The 21,000-nt window shown below is 43.4% G+C and overlaps 1 protein-coding gene across 4 annotated transcripts in view; it reads left to right on the top strand.

Moving 5' to 3' along the window:
* The first annotated feature begins 5,504 nt into the window (after window positions 1-5,504).
* The window catches only part of LRRC28 (leucine rich repeat containing 28), a 53,657-nt gene continuing 38,161 nt past the window's right edge, over window positions 5,505-21,000 (top strand). For 2 of the 4 annotated variants that reach the window (XM_033167785.1, XM_033167784.1), the window contains exons 1-4: window positions 5,505-5,632; window positions 8,514-8,737; window positions 11,271-11,311; window positions 20,166-20,203. In XM_033167785.1, coding sequence (XP_033023676.1) covers window positions 8,546-8,737; window positions 11,271-11,311; window positions 20,166-20,203 — 271 coding nt within the window. In that variant the 5' untranslated portion in view covers window positions 5,505-5,632; window positions 8,514-8,545. Of the gene's footprint in view, window positions 5,633-8,513; window positions 8,738-11,270; window positions 11,312-11,361; window positions 11,394-20,165; window positions 20,204-21,000 lie in introns of those variants that run through there. The other 2 variants (XM_033167787.1, XM_033167786.1) reach the window with 2 other exon arrangements.

Genomic DNA, 21,000 nt, shown 5'->3' with positions numbered 1-21,000 from the left:
GCAAGTTTATTCACAGTATTCAATCAAATCCACGGGGTTTGTTCTCAGGAAAGGCGTGAACTGGAGCAGAGTTTTGACACCCTATTTTAAAAGTGTAACTATGTATACGCGTAACACAAAAAACGGAACTCCAATTTCCTGTTTTTCAACTGTCTCTGTCATGAGTTTGTATGGAATGGGCATTGTTTAAAATATTCTTATGTATGAGTAAGTTTTCAAATGTACTTCTTTGAGAAATCTGGAACTGTGGAAACATCAGAAGCAGTGTAGCTGGAGAAATTCAGGTAGAAGTTTATCAATAATGTTACATTATATGCCACAAAGAGACCAGGCACATTCCTCTTTGGAAATCTTATCACTCACTTTACATACTGTGTATAACCGGCCTGCTTTTAAAGGACAAGTCAGGGTTTGAAGCTGTTCCTGATCTAACCAGAGTCTTCCATGGACAGGCATCCATACAACATCTATATGTTTCCCTCCATAGGGCAAGTAGCAATTGTGGGAGAATTTCCTAGCATTATAATCTCAACCAAATTCAGGAGCCTCTATGACTCTTGATGAACACACACACACACACACACACAAGCCTAATTACATCAAGTTATGCCACCTAGTTCATTATACTATATACCGGTATATACCGGTAACTATGGTGTTCTGCCTCTTCAAATTGGATGTTGGACAATAGATATGCAACAGCGCCATCTGCTCTCCAGTGTAGAGTACTGTTCAAAACACAGAAAGTGACTTTAAAACTGGTCAGTGTAAACAACATTGACAGTTCACTGTTTTTAACGCTCAGTTAAGCACTGCTGCATCCAAAAAATAATAATCTAAAAATTAAGATAATCTAGGCATTACTGTATTAAGTTAAAATAAAGAGGCACTTGCTCTTCTGTTGTACAGTATAGGGCTTCTATCAAATGGCAGACCAACACGGCTACCTACCTGTAACTACAGTATTACGTGTTACTGTACAAAAATGTACAGTATTAGAAAAAAGGAACTGGGTACTTTATTTCTAGCTCAAAGAATAAATTTCAAGCAATTGTTCTGGGGTTTTGAGACATTCTACTTTATTGATCTACAATTTGTCTTGAGATGGAAGGGAGAAAACACACACACACACACACACACACACACACGAGGTAAACCCTATTTTAAAAGTCTTGGCAAAAGGTATTTAACAGAACTGTGAAGTAAAAACTTCACCATCATTACACTCTTGAATTGCATAGTAACTTCAGGGAAAAGCAAAGGAAAGTATTACAAGGTGGATTTTAAAATAGTAGATGAGATAATGGAAAACTCCGTATGGTATTTCAGAAGAAATACGTGGCATTAGCCCTGTTCTTTCCTAGTGACCTAGCAATTAGGATTCAACTCTAAAACTAGGTGTTGTGGTAATGTAATGTGCTAATCATCTGCATCTGTAGAACTGAAGGCAAATCTTATTTCACTTACAGTGGTACCCCGGGTTACGTACGCGATCCGTTCCGGGTCGCGGTACATAACGCGGGCATGCATATCACGAAAGCACATGGGGGAAAAAACCCGGAAGAAGCGTGATTTGAGCGCTTCTGTGCATGCATGAATTGCACAGAACGCTTCTGCGCATCTGGGGGTTGCATGCGCTCCAGAAACACTTCCGGGTTGTGGGCGTTCACAACTCGAATGTCCGCAACACGGGCTGTGCGTAACCCGGGGTACCACTGTATTTTATCTATTTCTCCTTTTCAGAACAAGACAGTAAGTAATGAATTACTACAAAATACAGTTTATTACAAATTTTAGAAAACCATTGGAACTTTTCTCAAGCTTTCTCCATTTCAAACCTGAAATTTACCTATCTTAGGTACAAATAGGTTCAATTCTAGTAAAATCAGTAAACATCATTTATACAATTAGTTGAATATTAAATGAGATAGAAATCAAAGAAATTACAGTGGTACCTCAGTTTTTAAATAGCTTAGTTCACGAACAACTTGGAACCCAAACACTGAAAAACACTGAAAAACCGGAAGTAGGTGTTCTGGTTTTCAAACTTTTTTACGTTTTGCCTTACATGCTTTCTATGGAAAAGCGCACCATGGTTTTGGAACGCTTTGGTTTTGGAAAAGACTTCTGGAACAGATTAAGTTTGAGAACCAAGGTACCACTGTATTAGTTTCATTATTTAAAATGATTAAATTTTATTGCAGATGTTGACTGTGGTTACAAGGACCCAGATAAATATGAAAACAGTTCAGGTGGTAGAGCATAAAACTCTTAGGTCATGGGTTTGAGTCCCATGATAGGGAAAATATTCCTGGATTGCAGGGGGTTGGACTAGATGACCCTTATGGTCCCTTCCAACAATAGAATTGACAATTCTATAATTCTCAATGAGAAGGTTCAAGCTGCCCCAGTTCTCCTGGTTCTTAAGAATAAACGGAGAGACCGGGGAAGATGAAGGCAATGCTTAGCATGAAGTTGCATTATGGCTTCACTCCAGGTACTAAACCAAACAGAAATAACTCGTCATCCACTTGGTACTTGAAAGATCAAATTTCCTGCTACTCAACCTTACATGTAGTTTTTGTGAGTGTATATAAAGCACAATAAATCCAGTGTAACTGTCCTGTGAGCAGCTAATTGAGAATGGATAGTGAGACAATCCTGTGGGGCTATGATTATATAAAAACAATAAGGAAAATCTTAATTTCACATTTCAGCAACCTAGCTACTAGGTATTATATTCTGAAGAACAGATGAGAATGAAAGGGAATTCAGGGTGCAACTGACAACCTTCTGGCTTAAAATATTATATTTCATGGTATACATTTACAGTATCATGAATCCCAGACTTCTGTCTTGAAAGACTTGTCAAATTTTAGGGAAATTGTTGTTTGAGTTCCTTATTTGCAGTTTCTAGTCAGAGGTGCAGGTCTTCCTTGCTTACGGAAGAACTGGCAGAAATGTATCAGCAAAAATATTTTTAGAGTTTTTCAGAGGATTTTCCTCTTAAATTTCCCTTTAATTGTTGGGCAATTTCCATCCCCACCCCGAATATTTAGTGAAAGTCTCATTATCCCAGTTTTGCAACCCACAAAAAAGAATTTTGGACACTGTTTACTTTTTAAATATTGCTTGTTATTTGAATATTGTTGATGACAGTAATGGGTTTGACCATAACACATTAAAATCCTTTTTTTTAGCCCATTGCTATCTCCATTCACCAATATGAAATTAATGTATTTCATTCAATATTAATATGAAATATCTCAGGAAATAATTCTCAGAGTATTTTCTTTTTGGGATTCTTATGTTGGGAGATTATTTGGAAGATTATTTGGTGAACCTGCCCTCTGTTCATTAAGAGGGTAAAGAATTTACAGCACAACTGCGGATCCTGTTTTAATTTGAGCACCTCTGTACCATAAGCTTTAGTCACTCTAAAAGTCTTATGTAGATGTTTGACGTTCAGCATGAGGTGAAGTGAAGCATTTGCCTCAGGTAGCAAGCGCCTCCCTGCCCAGGCCTATGGCTATTAAATAATCTATGGCTTGTGAAATTTGCAAGAGATTTGTATGCTTGAATACTTTGCTAGTAAGCAACTAATAAATCTAATCTAATCTAATGGTGATGATGATGATGATAGTAATAATAATTTATTATTTATACCCCGCCCATCTGGCTGGGTTTCCTCAGCCACTCTGGGTGGCTTCCAACAAAATATTAAAATACAATAGTCTATTAAACATTAAAAGCTTCCCTAAACAGGGCTGCCTTCAGATATAATTTATTATTTATACCCCGCCCATCCGGCTGGGTTTCCCCAGTCACCCTGGGCAGCTCCCAACAGATTAAAAGCACAATAAAGCATCAGCCATTAAAAACTTCCCTAAACGGAGCTGCCTACAGATGTCTTCTAAACATCAGGTAGGCTAGTTGTTTATTTCCTTGACATCTGATGGGAGGGCGTTCCACAGGGCGGGAGCCACTACCAAGAAGGCCCTCTGCCCGGTTCCATATAACCTCACTTCTCGCAGTGAAGTAACCACCAGAAGGCCCTCAGCACTGGACCTCAGTGTCCGGCTTGAATGATAGGGTTGGAGACACTCCTTCAGGTATAGTGGGCCAAGTACATTTAGGGCTTTAAAGGTCAGCACCAACACTTTGAATCGTGCTCAGAAATGTACTGGGAGCCAATGTAGGTCTTTCAGGACTGGGGTTATTTGGTCTCGCCGGCCACTCCCAGTCACTAGTCTAGCTGCCACATTCTGGATTACTTGTAGTTTCCAGGTCACCTTCAAAGGTAGACCCACACAGAACGCATTGCAGTAGTCCAAGCGGAATATAACTAGAGCATGCACCACTCTGGCGACAGTCTGTGGACAGGTAGGGTCTCAGCCTGCATACCAGATGGAGCTGGTAGCTGCCCTGGACACACAATTGACCTGCGCCTCCATGGACAGCTGTGAGTCCAAAATGACTCCCAGGCTGCACAGCTGGTCTTTCAGAGGCACAGTTGCCCCATTCAGGACCAGGGAGTCCTCCACACCCGCCCGCCACATCCCCCCAAAACAGTACTTCTGTCTTGTCAGGATTCAACTTCAATCTGTTAGCTGCCATCCATCCTCCAACCGCCTCCACACTCACACAGGACCTTAACCACCTTCACTGGTTCCGATTTGAAAGAGAGGTAGTAGAGCTGGGCATCATCCACATATTGATGAACACCCAGCCCAAACCCCTTGATGATCTCTCCCAGTGGCTTCATATAGATGTTAAAATATGCTTGTTTCATTCTAGGTTAGCAGCCCTGGAATAGGCCTACTTTGGGAGGAACAGCGGGGCAAAAATCTAATAAAGAGATTATATATACGTAATGTAAAGGAATAAGCTAGAAATTCAGCCGTGAAAAACAAGGAGCTTAAAACATGTCAGGAAAAGAAGGCAAAATCTCCCACAGTAGCAACAAAACACACCTGAGGCTTGCATACACACCATACACCTGTTATTTGCGGAGTTTGAAATTTTAAAGCATATTGGGACAATTTCCTCCCCATCAGAAAAATCTGGGCTACAATTCCCAGCAAACCTAAACTAGCGAAGGGGCAGCAGTGATGTGCTTTAATGGCGTACCGTGTATCCATAGCCAAGTCTTCCCAAGTGAAACTGGAGACCGCGCTTGCTGAGGGAAACGGGCGGTTACAGGCGTGGCCCCGTACGCACGCGCTCTCACTCTCTCAGAAAAAAAGGCGGGAAGCGCTCAGAGACAATGTGAGCAGGACAAGCTAGGTAAGCGACCTATGGAGAAGGAGAGGGCAAGACCACGCATGCTCCCGTCTCTCCCCCAGTGCCCGATTCAAGAGCGCCGCCCGATTCACAGTATTAAAACAGGGAGCAGAGGAGCGGAAGAGCCACGCTACTAAGCTCTCGCGCGACTTTCTAGGCCCGCCCCTTCCAGCTTCCAATCAGCGTTCTCCCCCCCACCCCCTCTTCTTTCCCCCGCTCCTCCCGTTCATTAACCGGATGTTGATGTTAGTTGGTGTTTCCCCCCCCCATCTGCCCCGCCCCTTCTCTCCCCGTGTTGTGCTGAGTGAGGGCGCTTCCTATTTTGGCCCCCCTCAGCTTAGAAACGCAGGTGAGTTGCGGCGCCCCCTTCGCTGCCCTCCCATTCCCAGCGGCATATCCAGCGAAGTGAGGAGTGGAGAAGAGACGGCTTTTGCTTCTCCCTTCTCTGCCTCCCGCTGTCAGGACAAAGGCGTTGTTGCCATGGAGACATGTGAGGGGAATTATGGGCTTTCTTCCCACCTAGCCACCCACCCATCCCCGTCTCCCAACAACGGTATCTCTTTGACGGTGATTAAACCGCATTTAGGACATAAGCTCTCTTTCCTTCCTTCCTTCCAGGCTCTCCTTCATTCTCTCCCCTCGAAAAAATATTATTATTATTATTATTTATTCGCTTCTTATCGGGAGATGTCGAGGCGGCTTGCAGCAAATAAAAATGGGAACCCTAATATTTCCAGAGGGGTTGGTGTGTTATTCTGTTGCATTAAAAATGGGAAGAAGTCTTGTGACATCTTATTGTGGCATAAGTGTTTGTGAGCAGAAGTCCACTTCAGTAGATGTGTTAAATTTTAAATCTTTGGTTGGCAGCTGCGTGTGTGGGGGCGGAAGAACAATAAATTGAGAAATTAAATGCAAGAGGTGCGGGTAGAGAGACAATTGGACTAAAGATAGAATTTATGCAGAATAAGCATGACGACTTTTACAACATTATTGATGGGCAAAAATAATCACCTTGGCAATGCTGAGTTAATATTTGTAGTGGGAAGGAGGAAAGGAAACTTGACTCTGCAGACAAAAATGAATAGAATTGAACTTGAATAATTGTAGTTCTCCAGATTCACACTGGAGCTGCCTTCTGAAACTCCTTTCTTCAAGTATGGCCTCCTTCAGACCAATGGTAGAGTATCCTAGTAGGGTGAAATGTACTCCTTCTGGTTGAATTATGTCCAGTGTTATTTCCTGGTTTATAAATATCTTATGATAGTCCTCAGGTGGGATTTCTACCTGTCATGAAACATATGAAGCTGCTTTATACTGTGTCTGAATGTTTCTCCTTGTGCTTCGGGGATCCCTGTATACAGCAGGGATAGCCAGCATTGTGCCAAGTCCTACAGATATTTTGTACTTACCGTGTTTTCCCGAAAATAAGACATACCCATAAAATAAGCCATAGCAGGATTTCTATGCATTTGCGCAATATAAGCCATACCCAAAAAATAAGCTATACCCCGAAAATAAGACATAGTGACACGGCGCCTCCCTTAAGTTGGCCTGGATAGGCGTGGCTATGCAGCATACCAACGTGGAGCGGTTAAAATAAGACATCCCCCGAAAATAAGCCATATTGTGTTTTCTTGAGGGGAAAAATATAAGACAGTGTCTTATTTTCGGGGAAACATGGTAGAACTGTCTTCAGCCAGCATCTCCAGTAGTCAGAGATGATGCAAGCTGTAGTTCACAACATCTGGAGGGCAGCAGTTAGCTATTCCACTTTACTCTTGACTGACATCACCTGAAGATGCAGAGAATTGAATCCTATACATATACACAAAGCATGCCCTTTATTAGTGAACAGGCAGGTGCATCTCCTGGGCTGCATATAGGTTGGAACAGAAGCTGTGACCAGTGTTAGTGTCATGCCACATATGCAAAGTGTGACACACATAAATGCATTCATCTTGTGACTTTCATGTAGACGTTTTCCTTCTGCCTGCAGTGGGGCCTAGCCTAGCCTAGTAACAGGGCTCGCTCAACTATAGACGTTAGGAACTATATATTAGAGGCTGCCTACCATGCCAGCTTCCCTTTTTGAGTTGTTTTAGGCTTGCATTGATATCTGCAAAACATGAAAATATGCCCCAGAATTTATCAAGAAGAAACATTGCCTAGTGTGGCAGAAAGGCTTCAGCCATTCTTACCACCATTTCTTCTTCCTTGTTATGCAATGATGTTCCTTGGTACCCTTCAGATCCTTTCCCTCTTGCTATTCCTTCTGATTTAGGAGAGTCTTGTAGTTAGGGCTGCCATCTGTAGAAGTTCTCCATATCTGTCTTAGGAAAAGTAGTCCATGCTGATTTTTTGACTGATTTAAATCCTAGTACTCCTGAAATGCACAGGTTTGTTCAGATAAATATATTTTTGAAGATTGAAGCCTTAATATAAAATCTCCTGTGCCATAACTCTACTTGTATTAGCTTTTATGCTTGCATGGTATAATATAGTCTGGAGACAGCTTTTATCTGTCTTGAAAAAACTGAAGGAAATTACTGTTCATGATGTGTATGCTTACACCACTTTTTCTGCTAATAAACAGGCTTTTGTATTGTCTTGGAAAATCTGCACAACTTATTTTCCCAGAGGCAACAGTGAAACAAATTAAGTGTGCATGTTTAGGTACACATAATGGGAATGCATCCCCTAAACCAGTGCTTCCCAAACTGGGGTCTCCAGCTGTTGCTGGACTACAACTTCCATCATCCCTAGCTAGCAGGACCAGTGGCCAGGGATGATGGGAGTTGAAGTCCAAAAAAATTGGAGCTCAAAGGTTGGGAAACACTGCCCTAAACCATCTTCAGGAATCTTCAAAGAGTCTTGTCTGTTTCCAGCCATGCATTACTTTCCTAGGCAAAATAATTTATGTTGATGTCAAATACTAATAGTTCATTGATTGAAAAGTGCTCCTTGCTAACTAGTCGGATATTTGTTTTCCCTAAAGGTAGATAAATATACATGGCTTTAGATATGAGATCTTAGTGCTGTATTGTCTCCCCCCACCACACACACACAATTCTTTGGATTTCATATTTATTTGGTATCCACTTTTGTCACCTGTCTTTTGTAATACAGGGGGATGTAGGGATGTTTAAAATAAACAAGCATGTTTCAGAAAAATAGTGCTATGGGGTAAGAGCCTTATTAAAACACTACTTGTCTTTTGCTTTCCCTTTTAGAAATGAACTTCTGTGATGTGTAGAGTTCTAACATGGTGGCTGGGACAAAATCTGTCATGGCGTCAGAACTCTGTAAAACAATATTGGAGGCAAAGCTAGAAAGGCACAAGAACTTATTCTTAAATTACCGAAATCTCCATCACTTCCCTTTAGAATTGCTGAAGGATGAAGGACTGCAATACTTGGAGAGACTCTATATGAAAAGAAATTCATTGACTACCTTGGTATGACTTTTTAAATGTACAACTAGCAAAATATTTGTCATGTTGATGCTTCGGGTCTATGTGGAGGACATTGTCCTTGAGTGCACTTTAATTTTTTCAATATACTCTATATAAATGATAGCCATTCATTGATATGGGCGACAATATTTGCACTTGACCAATAACACATTAAGGACCTGAAGTTGGAATAAGGAAATGTTTTCTGTATTGCCCTAGCCATGCTCTCACTGAAGTGGTTGGAGGCCTATGTATGGACCAGACCACTTCAGACTATAGGTAGAAGCTGACATGCTTGAATGTCCCCTGGGTGGGAGATCCTACCCTCAGAGAGTGTTGCCATTTTTACTAATCTCTGTGTACTCTTAATCATTTTGGGCAGTGCTGGGGCACAATCATACACTGTATGTGTTTTTAACTGCAGATATAACTAAATTCTTCTAGGACTTCTCATTTGCACAGTAGTAACCAAATCATCAAATTTCAGCTACTTGTATGCATTTTCATCTTGTATGCATGAAAAGCATATGGGGTATAAAATACCGCCAACATTTCAACTTATTCCTATGTTTCTGGTGCTTCTTCATTCCAGTCAATATAATGTGTTGGAAAACATTTAAAAGAGGAAAAACTTTGGGAGGCATGCCAAATTTTCTTTCTGAAAAGTTAAAAAGAAGAGCCTAGAATAAAAAAAATGTATATTTCTGCCAGTATATTTTATTTCTTTTTGCTATGGGGTGCTTTCCCTCTCCCCAGCTCATGGGGAGTTATTTTTGTTAATTATTACAACAGCCTTGTAAATTACGCGTTGAATCCAATGAACTGAACCTCCACTCCCTCCTCTTCATCATATGTCCCTAATCAGATTGGGAATTCCCCAAACCCTCCAGAGTAGATTTGGTGAGGTTGCAGGATTAGGAAAGGAAGGGGAAGTTCTGTTTCAGGAGCAGAAATTGTACTACGAATGTAATGTTTTTGTTGGTTTCAACACTGTTATGCGTGTATGGCAGATAGTTATCTACATAAGGATAACTACTATGTTCATGGAAGAGGTGAGATATTAACCAGGGACATCCTGAAGTATTGTAGGAATAAATAGGCAAGATTCTTAGGTTTCTTAAAGTAGCTAGTTAATATTGTCTATTAGGCTGGTGAACACATTAAAGAGTTCATTAGAATTTATTGAGACTTGGTTGCTTATACAATTTATACAAGTGCTGGTAAAGTAACTGAGCTAGTTTTTGTTTTATCTTCTACACTTACATGATTGTATTTATCTATTTATGAATGTATATTTAAAAAATGGAGCCTAATAACAAGGACACCAGGTGCTGCTAAGGCTACCAAAATTGCTTAGGAGGGAAATCAGTGTGTTTTAGCATTAATTCTCCAGTAGGTGGAAACCACAACTCAAGATTTTTGCAGCATGGCATGGAAAACAAGAAGAATTATGAGACTGCTTCTGGCTAAGAACTATACTGCGTATGCTGTGTTTGAAAACAGCAGGGAAATGCTGGCCAAAGGAAGGATGGCAATTTGCGTGTTGAAATGGGCAGTCCTACCCTAGTTGAACATAAAAGCTAAATTTGGTATAGTGTAGAACCACTTCAAGTCTGACCTTTTTCTTGCTTGAAAACCACTATGTAGGAAAAAGCCGCAAACTGTCATGTATAAATTGGGGCCTGAGGCACACAGGTTGGATGTGCTGCCTTTCCCAGTGAAAGTGAGCTTTCAAGACTTTCAAAATATTATCCTGGAATCAAGCTCCAGCACCACAGTAAAGAAAATATCTGGCTGCCAGTAATACATTGGCAATCTGTTTGTGAAATAGGACCCCTGCAGAGTTGTGTAAGACAAAACTAACATCATGCACTTCATGTGGAAATTGCATGACATGGCTGCTGTAACATGATCTCTTATAAAATGTTGCTTTAGAAGATCTCCATATTTAGAAGACTTTGGGCTGTCTGGAGAATGCATTATAGTAATTGAAAAATATTGGCATACTGACTTAACATTAGAGAAGCTAATAGGACTCTGCCTTAGGCTATTGCAAAGTCACCTGAATATTCAGTGGGCATTTCTAATTTATTACATGCTAAAGAATGTATATGCTATGTGAGTTTCTCTGCATTATCAGTACATGTTGAACTTGGAAGATGCTAGTCACACTTGTTAATATTTTGGCACCTTGATCCATTAGTGTGGAAGGTGTCTGCTGTTCTTCTAAAGCCCAATTTGGAAGCTAGCTCCACCCTCTGTGTGTTGATATCTTCAGGCCTTCTTGGCATATTGAAATTCTTTCATCTTTCCAGTGACAACAGTCACTATCATCCAAGTCTAGGCTCTAAGCCAGATTTCATTATCAGTGCCAGATGGGGTGGTGGGCCACATAAAACAGTTGTTCCCTGTTTTGGATTTCTGACACTCAGAGCCTCATGTTAGTTCCATCTTGAATTTGGCAAACTGGTTTGCCAGTTAGATATCGAATCTTTCTTTAAAAACTAAACAAAAACTTCACAATTTTCTTTTTTAGCCGGAAAACCTTGCCCAGAAGCTTCCAAACCTTGTGGAACTGTGAGTGTGTGGTATCTTGTTCCTTATATTCTGCCCTTTAGTTTAATGAGTTTCTTGAACATAGGATGCTGAAGTTATATAGGTAAATATCTTACAATTCGTTTTGGAACAATCTGGTTTGTTAAAGAGCTAGTCTGTTTTGTCCTAGTGCCTTTCAGTGACCTAATTTCACTCATGTGCTGTCTCTTCATATGCTTCAAGATAGCAGTTCAAGGGACAGCTTGGAGGGACCACCATCCCAAAGATTTGCTGCATTCAGCCTGTAGCTCCTAGTTTGTTTGCTCAGAGAACTGAAAAAGTATTTCTTTATGTAGAAATATAATAAATGTAGAATTTAAATCCCATTCTTTTGTTAAAAGTATCCAGAATGAACATTAATTTTTAATACTGCTTTTGTAAAATCTACTGGAATGCAATATTATTTATTTTTTGTTTTGTTCTATTTGACAAAATTAATTGATTGTAATGAAACCCTAGGTCATTTACAAAAATGATAAAACATTAATATTACCAATAAAAGACAATTAAAAACAGGTATTAAAAACATTCAGAGGGGAATTAAAATGAACTGTAAGCAACATGTAAACTACATGTAAACTTTCTGCATGTCTGGATAGGCTTGCCTAAACAAAAACGTCTTAAGCAGGCACCAAAAAGAGTACAGCAAAGGCACCTGCCTAATCTCAATAGTCAGGGAGTTCCAAGTGCAAATTTGTAATATGTTTTGGAGTAGGAGAGGGGGGTATGTTCACAAATAGGAGTGCTGTTTGCATTGGCTAAGAACATAGATTATCTTTCTATATTGGACTAAAGTTAATCTCATCCAGTATTCTGCTTCCAACTCTGTCTTGGCTGATGCATCTAGGACATGGATAGGCAAACTATGGCCCGGGGCCCGGATCAGGCCCAATCACCTTCTAAATCCAGCCTGCGGATGGTCCGGGAATCAGCATGTTTTTACACGAGTAGAATGTGTGCTTTTATTTAAAATGCATCTGTGAGTTATTTGTGAGGCATAGGAATTTGTCCATTCCCCCCCCCCAATATAGTCCGGCCCCCCACAAGGTCTGAGGGACAGTGGACCGGCCCCCTGCTGAAAAAGTTTGCTGACCCCTGATCTAGGAGAAGTATCTGTTATCGGTTGCTAGTGCCTAATACTCATAGGTACGCCACCTTTGTACTTGGTGGTTCCATTAAATTATCAGCCATTAAAGCTTAAATTTAGAAAATAGTGAATGTTTCTTACTGCAAGGCTCTATCTCTCCTTGGACTGTTTGCTTTTTTGGATTGCCATCTTTACCTAACAGCCAATCCCACAGTCCAGCTACAGCTCCTTCTGCCTCTTACCTCTCAAGGAAGGAGCCTAAAACCTGGATTATAACATCAACTGCCAGGGGGCAGAAGAGACTAGTAAACACCACGTGTATCCCTAATATAGTCAACCCCATTGCACATTTCATATGTAAACTGTTATAGAATCACTAGTACATTAACCCCGTTAAATTAACAGGCGCTAGAACATATGTGGTCAAACTGTTGCCCTAGCAACGCCGGGGACATGCGCAGAGCTGACTGAGCGGCTCTCGCTTATCTCGTTTTTTCCCCTAAAAACCGAGCAGCTCTCGCTTGACATCGCTCGCCCGCCGCCACTTGTAACGGCCGCTGCCGCTTAGAAGTAAGTCCACGCGAGCGCACACCCGCCGCGTGCCCGTGCACACCCGCCGCTTCAACAGTTTCGCCCGGCCGCCCGAAGTGTCTGCGCTCCAAGTCCCAACAGCTGTCCGTGGGGCACATGCACAGTAGCGCAATCCCACGGACACAGGGACTGGACGCAGAGACACTTGCACTTTATTATAGGTGATAGAATTGTAGAGTTGGAAGGGACCCTGAGGGTCAATGAGTCCAACTCCCTACAATACAGAAATCTCAACACATGGTCCTCCGTCCAATTAGAAACTATATTGGATCCTACTTAGCTTTGCAAATATGATAGTGTGGGAATACACTTCGTGGGTTCCTTTGAACCCATGATTATTTGTTTGAGTTAATGTTATTTATGTACTATTTTATGTATCCTTCCATTCAAAAGCGAAAGCAGGGCTCAGTAGGCATCTTGCCACTGAGATCCCTCTGCCTAAACTTTTAGTTCCAGAGGTTTGAATTTGTCAATGATCGTTTATTCTGCTTCCCGCCTTTTTTGGGGGCAGCAACAGCGTTCTTATTGGTAAATATATCGATCATGACGTTGCACTTGGTTGTCAATAAAAGGCTGCGGCTCCCCGTTTTAGGCAGATAGAAAGGATTGAACAGTTGTTCAGATAGTCGCTTAGTTAGCGGGGTTTTTGGGAGCGGGTTGGATGGGTTGGTTGGGTTGGAAGCGCGTGCAGGAGGTAGTTAGGTTCTAGCTTGCGTAAGATTTGGCGGTAAAGGTTTAGTTAGCTTTAGTTTTAGCATAGGCTTAGATTGCGGAAGATTTGGCGGTACAGATTTAGTTAGCCTTAGCATTGCGGAAGATTTGGCGGTGCAGGGTCTGTTAGCTTAGGAAAAGCTTAGAATAGCGATAGGTATAGGGAAGTGTAAAAGCCTATGCGGGTCAGCCAAAGCCATTCAAAGAACTAATGTCGTCTGTCTTTATTTCGTCTTAATTTAATTTTTTGGGGTCTGTTTAGCCTTTGTGCTTGGTCGTAACTTTAGCCATCATTTGCTTGGGTATGTAACTTTAGCCAATAACTTAGGAGGTCGCAAGTGTTTGTAGGTACTTTCACGAGGCATTTTTCATCCGAACTACTCACGCACCTTCAGATTTAGCCTGGCAGACAACGGCTCGGTGTGAGTTTATGCTCCGGAATTATCGGCCGTTCTGTTCGCAGGCCGGCCGGCGCCCGTGCAAGGACGCACGTGGAACGCTGGCCGCAGATCCCCGGCAACTGGAATCCCGTGTGTAGGTGGCTTAGACCTACGCGCGGGAAGCTCCAGCAAAGAATCCCCGCAGATAGCAGTTTTATTGAGGCACCACAGCTAATTTGTGACTGAAAAGCAAGTAATAAATACCTTACATTTTATTGAAATGGGGATTTATATACCTCCTTTCAGCAATGTCTCCAAAATCAATTTATGAACAAATACAACACAGGAAGCATCCTACAGTGATGCGGCCATTAGTTGACAAAGAATTCCTTCAGCTGCAGCTTCCTGGCAGCAATTCCTGTAAGCATGGCAACATGAAAATGTACCTTTGCAAATTTAAATACAGTGGTACCTCGCAAGACGAATGCCTCGCAAGACGAAAAACCCGCTAGACGAAAGAGTTTTGCGATTTTTTAGGTGACTCGCAAAACGAATTTTTTAATGGCCATGACTCACAAAACGAAGCATTCGTCTTGCGCGGTACCACTGTAAGAAAAAGCCGGAACCTGCTGCTGCAAGGAGAGCGGCAGCGGCGGCGGGAACCGGAAGCAGCAGCTCGGCTCCCCGCAAACCCCAGAACACTCACCGCTCCGGGAGGCAGGTAGCCTCGGCTTCTCCCTTACTGCGGCCCCTGCTCCCCACACCCAGCTTTCTCCTGCTGCCGCCAGCTCACTCGCCGCTCTCGCCGCCCTTCTTGGCTGTGGCTTGGGGAGAGCGAGTGGCGAGCGAGGGAAGACACAACTGCCTCTCCTTCTCCGTCGCCGCTGCCTCCTTCGTTTCCCACCATGGCTGAGGCTCCTCAGCCCGTGGAGGCTCCGGCCAGGGCCGCTTCTCCGCCCTGCTGCGGGCGGGTGGCCGCGGCCCTTTGCCCCTCGTCGCCTGGAGGAGTCCTGCTCAGCCTGCTGGAGGCTGGCGGCGGCGGAGAGGGCTTCGAGGCCCTCCCCACTCCTCTCCCTGCTTGCCGATCGCTCTCCTCGCATGCAAACCATGCTTACCGATCGCCCTTCGTCCTCTCCACTCCTCTCCCTGCTTGCCGATCGCCCTCCTCGCATGCAAACCATGCTTACCGATCGCCCTTCGTCCTCTCCACTCATCTCCCCGCTTGCCGCTCGCCCTCTGCGCTTGCTATTCATGCTTACCGATCGCCCTTCGTCCTCCCCACTCCTCTCCCTGCTTGCCGATCGCCCTCCTCGCATGCAAACCATGCTTACCGATCGCCCTTCGTCCTCCCCACTCCTCTCCCTGCTTGCCGATCGCCCTCCTCGCATGCAAACCATGCTTACCGATCGCCCTTCGTCCTCCCCACTCCTCTCCCTGCTTGCCGATCGCCCTCCTCGCATGCAAACCATGCTTACCGATCGCCCTTCGTCCTCTCCACTCCTCTCCCTGCTTGCCGATCGCCCTCCTCGCATGCAAACCATGCTTAGCGATCGCCCTTCGTCCTCTCCACTCCTCTCCCTGCTTGCCGATCGCCCTCCTCGCATGCAAACCATGCTTACCGATCGCCCTTCGTCCTCTCCACTCCTCTCCCTGCTTGCCGATCGCCCTCCTCGCATGCAAACCATGCTTAGCGATCGCCCTTCGTCCTCTCCACTCCTCTCCCTGCTTGCCGATCGCCCTCCTCGCATGCAAACCATGCTTACCGATCGCCCTTCGTCCTCTCCACTCCTCTCCCTGCTTGCCGATCGCCCTCCTCGCATGCAAACCATGCTTAGCGATCGCCCTTCGTCCTCTCCACTCCTCTCCCTGCTTGCCGATCGCCCTCCTCGCATGCAAACCATGCTTACCGATCGCCCTTCGTCCTCTCCACTCCTCTCCCTGCTTGCCGATCTCCCTCCTCGCATGCAAACCATGCTTACCGATCGCCCTTCGTCCTCTCCACTCCTCTCCCTGCTTGCCGATCGCCCTCTGCGCTTGCTATCCATGCTTACCGATCGCCCTTCGTCCTCTCCACTCCTCTCCCTGCTTGCCGATCGCCCTCCTCGCATGCAAACCATGCTTACCGATCGCCCTTCGTCCTCTCCACTCATCTCCCCGCTTGCCGCTCGCCCTCTGCGCTTGCTATCCATGCTTACCGATCGCCCTTCATCCTCCCCACTCCTCTCCCTGCTTGCCGATCGCCCTCCTCGCATGCAAACCATGCTTACCGATCGCCCTTCGTCCTCTCCACTCATCTCCCCGCTTGCCGCTCGCCCTCTGCGCTTGCTATCCATGCTTACCGATCGCCCTTCGTCCTCCCCACTCCTCTCCCTGCTTGCCGATCGCCCTCCTCGCATGCAAACCATGCTTACCGATCGCCCTTCGTCCTCTCCACTCCTCTCCCTGCTTGCCGATCGCCCTCCTCGCATGCAAACCATGCTTAGCGATCGCCCTTCGTCCTCCCCACTCCTCTCCCTGCTTGCCGATCGCCCTCCTCGCATGCAAACCATGCTTACCGATCGCCCTTCGTCCTCTCCACTCATCTCCCCGCTTGCCGCTCGCCCTCTGCGCTTGCTATCCATGCTTACCGATCGCCCTTCGTCCTCCCCACTCCTCTCCCTGCTTGCCGATCGCCCTCCTCGCATGCAAACCATGCTTACCGATCGCCCTTCGTCCTCCCCACTCCTCTCCCCGCTTGCCGATCGCCCTCCTCGCATGCAAACCATGCTTACCGATCACCCTTCGTCCTCTCCACTCCTCTCCTCGCTTGCCGCTCGCCCTCCGCGCTTGCTATCCATGCTTACCGATCGCCGTTCGTCCTCCCCACTCCTCTCCCCGCTTGCCGCTCGCCCTCCTGGCTTGCTCTCCTCGCTCGCTGGCAGGAGGTTCTGGCTGGGCCCAGCCAGGCCCAACCCCTCCCTACTGCTGCCGGCAACAAGCCCGGACTTTTTCCCCATAGGAACGCATTGATTAAATTTCAATGCATTCCTATGGGAAACCGTGCCTCGCAAGACGAAAGTTCCGCAAGACGAAAGACTTGCAGAACGAATTAATTTCGTCTTGCGAGGTACCACTGTAGCCAGTTTGGAATTGTGATTGTATCCAGGACTGTATCGGGTCACATTTTATGTCCTCTGTGCTGTCATGGGCATGTGTGGAACTAAAGATGTTTTGGGTCACATGGCATAGATAACCAAGGAGTGTAGTCTAAACTTGAGCTTTTTCTTCTTTGCCCCTGGAAAGCTGCACCTTCCTGGTTTGTGCATTTGCAATGAAGCCTTCTTACAGGTCACTATGGCCTGTAGCTTACTCAAGAACTAATCTTGCCTCATCTTGTCTGAGGTGAATTCTATTTCATAATGAAGCTGAAGTACAGCTTTTGTGATATGCTTCGTGTTTTGCCACCAGGCACTTAAAAAAGATTATCTGATGAGGCCATAAGAAAATCCTGCCTGAAATTAAGGTTTGGAGGGAGAGTAATTTTAGAAGCTCTGAAAACCAGAGAGAGCTTGTTTAATACACATTAAATATTCTTGTGTTAATTATGTTATGCCCCCTAACCCTTTTTCCTGTGCCTTTTGCTGGATAGTAAAAGGTTGGGATCTGCATGCAGGATGAATCATAATAATAGTAATCTTGCTAATGTGTATCAGATAGTAAAACCTAACTGAGGAGCAGCAATGAAAATAAGGCACACTAGTTGTCAGCAGGATGAAACTCCTTGCTATAGCTGTCATTTGCATTGCTTTATGGTAGGCTCACAGATTTTGGATCATCAAGTAAGATGGTTTCCCTAGCAGCCCTGGTGTTGGGACTGATCTGGGTTAATAAAAATTAGTGCTGACTTCTAGGAATTAAAATTATGTAAAGTTCTTGTTGTTTTGGAAACAGCTCTCAAAATGAATAGAAACACTTAACATCATGGAGCAGTTGATTCTGATTTACATAATCTTTCTGTTGGTGACTATTTCTCTTTCTATTATGGTATTTAGAAATGTCCAAGTTTTAAAGTTGACATGCAAAGGCTAAATCTAAATAGTGACATGGCTAGTTCCACATGCTCACTGGGTCTTTGAACTGGTGTTTCCTAAACAGCTGCACTCTTATATTTGGTAATCTTTTGAAAAACAGATCCCTCTTCAAAACTTTTGGCATGCTTGATGTAATTATTGGGATCCTGATTAAGAACATAATAGAATTTTGTTTGGCCTAATTGATCCAGAGTTACCACATGGTCCTTAGTTTGTGAATGTACCTTCTACTTCCAGGATGGCTATTTTTAACAGGGGAAAAATCTCCCTTGTTTTCAAACTCCACAGTACTGTCTAGAATGTGTAATATAGATTCCTTAAAAAAAAATACTTCAGCTTGGAACTCTGACTATAAGCCATAATTTCTCATCTTCTGCCACCATAATACCTTCAAGTTTGAATTCTCCTGAAGCAAGAATTCATCCGATACTTCCATCAGGTTACTTATCCTGCACACCCCTTTTCTATGTTGAATGAGCAAAAGATTTAATTTTCAAGCAGTAAATAACACCTAACTATCTTGAGACATATAGCAAATCTCAATTTGAAGAGAATAGCACATATCTACAGTATTCCTGAATAGCAGTAACTGCAAATATTCACCACCAGAGAGCACTATATAAAATTTTACCAGCCCTATGATGGTAAATATAGACCAAGATCCAAAGAACCGCACAAGTTATTTGGGCTTGTATTTCTTGAATACCGGCCTCCCATGCCAGAAGGCAGAATGCTTTTGAAAGTAAATGGACCTTCAAAAACAGATTGTAAGATGGAACGGGGCACATGCAAACGCTCGGACAAAACTAAAATAGCTTTCTATATCCTGGCCTCAACTTGCCTGGGCTTGCCAGTATGCTTTTACTTGATGATTATCCTTTTTATAGAATATTATTTAAGTTTCCATGTTTTACTTTAAATAAGAACATCATTTGTACAGTTTGCCAATGAACATTGACATTAGAATTTTATAAATATTGAAATAAATCTGAGAAGATACCGTAAAAATATAAAACGTTTTGATGATACCTGCACTTCTGACTCTTGTGGTGTATGAAAAAATTGTCTAAAGCTGATTCCATGGCTGATTTTTCACACAGTCTCCCAAGTGCCAGAGGGCCATGTGAAGGCTCTTCTTGTGAATGATCTCCCTATGAGCTGCTCCATCACATTCTCAAACCTACTTCTGTTCTGAGAACTAAATAGGAGGCATGCTTTACTCAGTCACAGAATGAATTCCACAGGGATCCTTGCTGAGAGGAAACTGCTAAAAGGTTCTATGTGCCCACTGACCCTGGGCTGGTTTAGAGCAGGGAGAATGTATCAACACACTCACCTCAGGCTACTTCATTTCAGTCATATGACACAGCTGTTTGACATGACTTATTTATATATTTATCTTACACCTTTGCCAACAAAGTGAGTATTAGGGAAGCAACTGCTGTGCATTTTGTGATTCTTCTATGATCCAAAACGTATATTTATTTAGCAGATTTAACATGCAGCTTTTTAACGCTCACAACTTTTATAAAATGCATGGATTTGTTAAAAGCCGGACATTGGAAACAACAAAAACTAGCCCAGTTGGGAGTAGGTGAAGATGTAGGTCTTTGCTTGTCTGCCTCTCTATCCTCTTTCCTTGGTTCCTTCCCAAAAGACATTGTCTTGGAAACCATATATGATGGTACAGTAGTTACATTATGTACAGAGCAGCCTGGTAACAAATGTGAAATTTTTTATCTAATCTCAATATGAAAGAAGAGGAAATCTGATTCAGGAAAACTTGGAAGTGCGAGTCCTGTTTTAGGCAGAGTGATCAGAAACTCACGGTAATGTCTATCAGTCACAGTTTGCCATATGAGCCTTTGCTATATGATACCTTTGCAGAAATGAAGGAAGAAAAAATACAGCGTGCTGTCTTTGATCAAGTTTCACGTATGAATATTTGCCACCTGCCCTTATCAGCCAGCCCTTGAAAATGTTCTGTTCTCTTCCAGATACCTCCATTCAAACAATATTGTTGTTGTACCTGAAGGTAAGTGCCCTTCTGGGTTCAAAATATCTTTAATTTCTGACATTAATTTTAAAGGAAGACATTGCATGAATGAAAATGTTTAAACTCTCAAATCCCTAAATATGTGTGTTGCTTTTAATTTGAGGGTTAAAAAAAACCAAAGTGTAATTTATTAGTAAAACAATACCTGTACTCCTAAGTGAGGCGATGACCACATCCGTTGTATTGAGTTAAGACTAGATGGATGATTTTAAACATTATTAATCATTTATAAAGCACCTGTGTCTCTATTTCAGTTGTTTTCCCAACAACTCTTGACTGTGTAAATTGCCTTTTCCTTGCCTCAAGCATACTGTAATACAATGTACAAAGAATGTAAACCTATAGGTTTTCACTTCTCCCCCTACAGAAATGGGAGCTAACACTTGCTCAACTTACAAATGAACACTTACAAATGAATCTTAGCTGCAACTTAATCTAGGGTATCTGCCCTTGAATCTGCTTTGCTATCTGTTGATAAGTCTTCATTATTGTAACTTAAGCTACCTTAAAAGTAGAATAACATGGGGTGTATGGTTGAGTTCCATCCCAACAAGTCAAATCCTTATCTACCCCCACGGGCCAACATTGATTGGGGGGGGGGGTTAAGGACAACCCACCTATCCTAGAATTGTAGAGTTGAGAGGACTACAGGGGCCATCTAGTCCAACTCCCCCAATGCAGCAATCATGGCTAAAGAATCCCTGACAGGTGGCCTTCCAACCTCTGTTCAAATACCTCCAGTCCTCCACCTTCTGAGGTACTCCATATCACTATCA

The sequence above is a fragment of the Lacerta agilis genome, chromosome 13, assembly GCF_009819535.1.
Source record: "Lacerta agilis isolate rLacAgi1 chromosome 13, rLacAgi1.pri, whole genome shotgun sequence".
Lineage (NCBI taxonomy): Eukaryota > Metazoa > Chordata > Lepidosauria > Squamata > Lacertidae > Lacerta > Lacerta agilis.
The sequence above is the reverse complement of the archived record's forward strand: the minus strand, read 5'-3'. Positions and strand labels throughout refer to the sequence as shown.